The sequence below is a fragment of the Cryptomeria japonica genome, chromosome 4 (genome assembly GCF_030272615.1).
Source record: "Cryptomeria japonica chromosome 4, Sugi_1.0, whole genome shotgun sequence".
Lineage (NCBI taxonomy): Eukaryota > Viridiplantae > Streptophyta > Pinopsida > Cupressales > Cupressaceae > Cryptomeria > Cryptomeria japonica.
Genome location: NC_081408.1, coordinates 21,570,214 through 21,577,327, shown reverse-complemented (window position 1 = coordinate 21,577,327; position 7,114 = coordinate 21,570,214). Strand labels below are relative to the sequence as shown.

The window sequence follows — 7,114 nt, the reverse complement described above, 5'->3', positions numbered from 1 at the left end:
TGTTCCAGAAAATGCACAGAACTGGAAATTGACAAACTAATTTAAAAATTAATTTACCTAAATTAATAAACTTTTGAGATAACATTCAACACTCTTACATTTCTGAGCTACACTATGATCCTTATTTTACACAGTAGATAAAGGTACGTCATATAAATATCTGCCACCGGTACTTGAAGCAACTCTATTAAACTATGTGCTTACCCTCTATTCAGAAATCTACTCATTAGAATTCAGATTACTTAAAATCCACAAAAAGTGGAAGTTGGCAAAACACAAAAACCAGTTATCAAATTGGGTGAATAAATATTTAAAACATAGGTGTACCAAATAATTCTCTGCCTAAAAAGTGAAAATGACAATCATCTCAATGAAGTGTTGGTTTGCATATTCCTTACACTCTCGTTAGGGTTGCTCTGAAAAAATTAATTTGAAGCATTGCTTCTGATAAAAAAAATCTGCCTAAAAGAGGAAACCCCTTGTAAATACAACCAGCACCAACACAAATCATGTGTTTGTTGCTCTGGTGTAAATCTGCTGACTTGAATGAGCAGAAATCATCCTGATGGAACCTCGTGCCATCAGATCCTTGATAGCCTTTCGTGCAAGTGAACCATTAATCTGAACATAAAAAACAAAAAATGCACAATAAGGACACATTCAACATTAATTGTCTCTAGAGACCAGTACAGTGTTAAACATCAAAACAAACTGAAGCTGCTTTCTGCACAAATGGACCATCAATCAGAAATTTTAACATTAAATAACAGACTACAGAGATACAAAGCATCACTTCCCAGCTATATTTATAAAAAATAATAATAAAACGAAACTAGGTCATTAATTCTTCTAAATATGCAAGAAGCAATTGGAGATAATTCTCCATTTTCTTGAAACTGTGTTCAGACCCTCTAAATCCCAAAGGCAGCTCATAGAAAATAATATATAAAAGCAAGGACCTTTGCAATCAAGAAGTATGTGTATCCAATAATTTTTCAATTTCACTAAAACATTAGACAGCTAGCAGAACATAACACCTTAAATCTGTCCATATCTTCACCTAATAGAAGACGCAATTTTCTACTAAATCCCGTATACATAGACAAATCCTATAACCTCTATACGTTTTCCTAAAAGGCTTGAAAAATTTATTTTCCTTCCTCATGATTTCTATAAAATCAAAAATCAAATATTCAAGAAGCTACATGACGAAACCAAAATAACACATCAGATTTCCCTAAGATTGACTATGTTATTATCACTTGGTTACAGTAAACTGAGGCTAGAGAATTGCCCTAGCAATAGATCCAACATTGTAAAATCTCGCATAAAAAAAGAAGGGACAAAATCTTCAAAAACAATGCATAAATTGCAGCAACTTACCCTTAGCCTATCGGATAAGATCGACGGGGTGATAAGCTTGTATTTGGGTGCTTCAGAAAGAAGCTTATCATAACTGGCCTGATCGAACAACACCATGTTGTTGACCTTCTCCTTTTGCTTTCCCTTGCTCCATTTCTACACCACTCACAACTCACAAAAAATCACTTCCCCATCCATCCCAAATAATCAATTTTTTTTCACCAAAGCATTAATCAAAGATTTAACATACCTTCTTTTTCTGCTTGCCACCACCTCCAGATTTGGCAGGCTTGGAAGATGGAGGGGGAGCCTTATCCTTCTTGGGTGCCTGCAAAAAAAAAAATACCAAAAACAATGATGATAATCCAGTCACTGGTTTACCTGCAATGATACCAATTGCACAATACTCGAAGAAAAAGAATCATTCAATCACAGTTATAATCTGCATTGAATACCCAATGAAAAAAAAATCACTGAAAATATGCACAGTTTATATAGATTTTTCAGATCGAGATCCAAACCAGTCTAATTTGCTAGTGACAGTATTTGTCAATACATACCATTTCTTACTCTCCTTTTGGAAACAAATTTGTATCGCCTGCCGTTCGTCTGCAATGGAAGCGCTGAAAGACAATAGGTCTAAATCATCTGCATAGAAATAAGTTTTTTAAAAAACCCTAACCAGGTGAAGTCCTTGTTAGGGTATATTACAAGATAACTTGACCCGGGTTGATATGCTAGGGTTAAGGGAATCTATCTTTATAGAATAACCAAATAAATTAGTAAAGGCCATATCTAGTTACTTAGGTTCACCTTGGTGGAGCATTTATAGTTTTTCGCTTTATATTTGCAAAATTTATTTTATAATTAACAAACTTTTAATAATTTGGCCTACATCTTTAAATATTGCATTACCCTTATCTTTATTAGTTTCTATACCAATTATGCATCCATTGGCCAATAATATTAGACAATTTGAAATATTTGTTTGTATTTTTTATAGTTTGAATTTTTGCATATATATTAATAATTTAAACAAAGTTATTTATTTATTTTCTTATTGGTCTATATAGCTAATAGTTGTTGCATTATTTATTTATTTATTTATTTTTCATTATGGTTTTAATGATCTACAACCATTCGAAATGGCATAAAAGAAAGAAAAACTTAAATAATATAAGAAAGTGCGCAAAATTATCTAGCCTACTTCAATGCAAGCAACTACGTCAAGATTTTGATCTTTAATAATGAATGGTCAATGAAATATAGAAAAAATTTGACAAATGTTATTGAATGCATATTCAGACATATCTTATTTGATTAAATGCATACTATTTGCTTCATTCCTCGATGAGTAATGTGTGCAGTCAATACGTAGTAGCTATGACCAATGCATCTAAACCTTTCTTTCTTTCTCTTAACCTGAGCGTGCTTGTTCATTTTGTGCTTCTCCACATTGGTAGTGATTTTGGAGGCATAGAACATATACAGTCATTGCAAAAAAATCCTTTGTTTTTTTTAATAGCAGCTTTAATGAATTACAACCATCTGAAATGACATAAAAGAAAGAAAATCTTTAAAAATCTAAGAAAGTCTGCAAAATTATCTAACCTACTTCAATGCAAGCAACTACAAAAATATTTTTGTCTTTTGAATAATAATGAAAGTTCATTGAAATCCAAAAAAATCTTGACAAATTTTCTCTCACTAAATGCATATTTTGATAGATCTTTGCTCATTCAATGCATATTGTATGCATACTATTTCTTGAGCCCCTCAATGAATATTGTGTGTAGCCAATATGTAATAGCTATGACCAACCCATCTAAGCTTTTTTCTTGCTCTCAACCCAAGTGTGCTTATTAATTTTGTTCTTCCGCACATTGGCAGTGATTTCAAAGGCATAGAACATAACCAATCTCCTTGTCATACCAAGATTCTTCAACATTTTCAAGGCAAAGACTTCTCAAAGCAACAACACATTAACATTGTTAGTTATTGTTGATATTTTATTACTTCCACTTTACTCTTATTTTTCAAAAAAAATTGGCCATGTTGTACTGTTATTGGATTATTTATGAATTGTGAATTCATAAATGAGTCATGATTTCTTTTTAGGAGAGAAATTTGTAGAGATTTTGAACATTGCCTAGAAGTTTGTTTTGATAGGACAAGAACTTACCAACACATAATCTTCTAAAATTGAAATTGTTTGCCCAACAAGAGATTCAATACTATGCAACATCTCATAACCATTTTGAATGGGCGACAATTGAAATTACATGTTTTTAGTCTCTTGTACTTAAGTTCAAACTTGAGAAACAAAAACTGATTTGCCAAAAGTCTTTAAAAATTTCGATTAGAATTTTTCTTGATGAGGTCTTTTCAAATTTTTTTTCAATTTCATAAAAGATAAGTGTAAAGCTATCCTTTTAATGCTCAGGACTTCCATACTTAATTTTTCTCATGCTATTTTCCTTATTCTAAGTAGTCATGTTTCCTTTCTGTAAGTTGTGTTTCATGGGCATCGCATTTTCTCAAATTTTACAAGCAAAACCAAATAATCAATATAAATAAAACAGTAGTAATTGGTGTGGGTATTATGAATTTGAATTGTAAAATAAACAATGAAAATACAATTTTCAAGCTTGTGAAATTTAACATGTAGGGACAAAGTAAAAAAATGTAGTGATAAAAAAATAATATATTTGTTAGTTTTCTCACATAAATACAAGGTTTGAACTATTAAATAAAGTATTCTTTACAAATTAAGCGGGAGGCTAAAATATGTCAAGTCAAAACTCAAGAAATGGAACCAGGATCAATTCAGGAATATTTTTGTAGAAAAAAGAAGAGTGGAAGCAAAGCTTGAAACAATTAATGAAAATGTGATCAGCAGAGGTATGGGCAGCTCAAACTTCCAGAAAGAAAAGATATTAAAGGGAGAACTTAATGAGATCCTAAAAAGGGAAGAAATTCACTGGCGACAGAAATATAGAGAGATTTGGCTCAAGGAAGGGGACAAAAATACCAAGTTCTTCCATAGGTCTGCAATTGCTAATAGAAGCAGGAATAGGATCTCTGAAATCAGGAAAATGGATGGTGAAATGGCCCAAAGCTCAGAAGAAGTCAGTAGAGAGGCTGTAAATTATTTTGAATCAATTTTGAACAAAGATAGTTAGGTGGATAGAAACATCAGAGATAAGATCTTGGACTCCATCCCACCTTTAATATTAGGTGAACAGAACAAGAATCTATACAAAAATATTGATGTGGAGGAAGTTAAGAAAGCTACTTTTCAACTCAACTCGGACAAGTCCCCTGGCCCAGATGGTTTTCCTCCAGCTTTCTTCCAAGCTTATTGGGATATTGATAGTAAGGATCTTCACTTAGTTGTGGAAGAATCAAGGAGGAAGATGACAATGTTGGGGTCAACTAACCACACTTTCCTATCCTTAATTCCAAAGAAGAGTTGTCCTCAAGATATAGGAGACTTTAGGCCAATAGCCCTATGCAACATAATATATAAGATTGTCACAAAAATCATTGTGAACAGATTGAAATTGATCATCAACCATATTATTTTCGATGAGCGGAGTGGGTTTGACCTTGGGAGATCACATGTGGAAGGAATCAAAATAGCCCATGAAACTCTGCACTCTATAGGAGAAAACCAGGAATGCATGTATGATTCTAAAATTGAACATCCTTAAAGCCTATGATTTGGTAGATAGACAGTTCCTACTTGAAGTATTGGAAAAATTTGGTTTTGGAAGCTACTGGATTAAGTGGATTATGAGTTGTCTAACAACCCCCAAATTCTCTATATTAATCAACGGGGCTGCCCATGGTTTCTTTTCTTCTCCAAGAGGCATTCGTCAGGGAGATCCTATTTCCCCCTTTTTGTTCATCATAATGGTGAAGGCTCTTGGTAGATCCATTAGGATGGGCTATAGCAAGGGGTAAATGTGGCAACTGGTGTTGAGCATACCACTCATCTCCAATTTGCAGATGACACAATACTTTTTGGTGTTTTCAGAAGGAGTGAGGCCAGAAATATTAAAACCTACCTAGAAGAGTACTGCAAGGCTTCAGGTCAGAGTATTAATTGGCACTGTAGACACCCAAAAATGGTCAACGCTTGCGAGGTCATACTTTAACATTTGCGCATTGCCTCATTTTAGGTTTTTGCATCGCATTAACATTTCTCCTATGTCACGCACTTGATTTTTATCATTTTGCGAACATCGAGTCATTCTTCTATATTCTTCAATCATCTCGTCCTCAAATTTGGTCTTCTCGACAACATTATCTAGTCATGATTTTGATCGATCTTATCCTATCGCATCAATGTGCGTATTCAATCTTATCATTTTGGACATTGTCAATCCTAATTAGGGTTTTGTCCTCTCATCAATCTTATCATTTTGGACATCGTCAATCCTAATTAGGGTTTTGTCCTCTTATCAATCTTGTTGTTTTACGACCGATTTGTTATCGATCGTTGTCATGTTCGATCTTGTCATCTTGCAATCTATTATGTCATCGATTCTTGTCCTCTTGTCGATTTTGTTATTTTGCGATCAATTTGGTCATCGATCGTTGTCTGTCTCAATTATGTCAATTTGGATCAATTTGTCATTGTTCCTCGTCAATTGGCGCATCTTCTCAATCAAATTGTTTATCGCATTGGTCATTTATTAATCAAAAATCATGATCGACATTAATTATCTTTGATCAGGACCTAATTGTCATCCTCGCATTGTTAATTCACCTTCTAGGGTTTCATGATTTAATCATTTAACCTTGTGCGTCATTTCTTCCTTTAGGATTAATAAATTACTTATTTATCCTAAGTTTTCTCATTACAATTAAATATTCATTTAATTGGCTAAATATTCCTCTTTGTGAGTGAATTAATTAATAAATGAAAAATTATTGATTAATTCACTAATTTCTAATTTCCTAATTTCTTAATTCTTAAATTCAATTTCCACCTATTTCTCTCCTAAATTTATGGCAATGACATAGAAATTTGTCATAAATTGTCATAAATTCTTGACATAGAAATTTGTCATAAAATGTCATAAAATGTCATAAATTCTTGACATAGAAATTTGTCATGAATTGTCATAAGCCTTGCATAGCAATTTGTCATAGATATGTCATAATTTTGCTATTCTTGATTTGAATTTCTATTCAAATCTCTTTCATGCTAATTTGCTCATTTCTCCAATTTCTCTATAAATTGGATGATTTTCTTCAATCAAATCCTTCTTAATCCCTTGATCCTTCGAACCCTTGAATCCGAATTTTCTATCAAACTACCGAACTTATGCTTCTAGTACTCTTGAGCTTTTCATCAATCTTGCTTTCAATTGTGTGAGCACTTGTAGGTGAGATCCACAAACCCATTGAAGAGGAAAGAACAACAATGGAGCCGCATGGAAGAAGCATATGGTTTCATAATCTTTCATTTTGAATGCTTTGTTTTCATATCTCTATTGAGTGTGCTTAGGATTAGGTTCATTTGCAATGAGTGCTCTCATGATTGAGTTATCATGTCTGGTGTTTTGATTGATCTACTTATCTTTTGATGATTTCTAATTTCTACGCTACAGGCACAAGTCTGAAGTATTTTTCCTCAATACCTAGCCTATTTTGCAAAGAGTTCTCTCTAGAATTTTAAATCTAAGAGTTGCCAACTTTCCTGAAAGGTTTTTGAGCACACATCTATTGGGACAAAATAAGA

General features: G+C 32.9%; 1 protein-coding gene across 1 annotated transcript; it reads right to left on the bottom strand.

Moving 5' to 3' along the window:
* Window positions 1-265: 265 nt before the first annotated feature.
* LOC131052054 (small ribosomal subunit protein eS25) lies at window positions 266-2,079 on the bottom strand. The gene is made up of 4 exons (XM_057986635.2): window positions 1,923-2,079; window positions 1,613-1,690; window positions 1,384-1,518; window positions 266-621 (listed from the first exon to the last, which is right to left on the bottom strand). Exons 1-4 carry the CDS (start codon window positions 1,923-1,925, stop codon window positions 508-510), a joined length of 330 nt encoding a protein of 109 aa, XP_057842618.1. The 5' UTR covers window positions 1,926-2,079; the 3' UTR covers window positions 266-507.
* Between the last annotated feature and the right edge of the window lie 5,035 nt (window positions 2,080-7,114).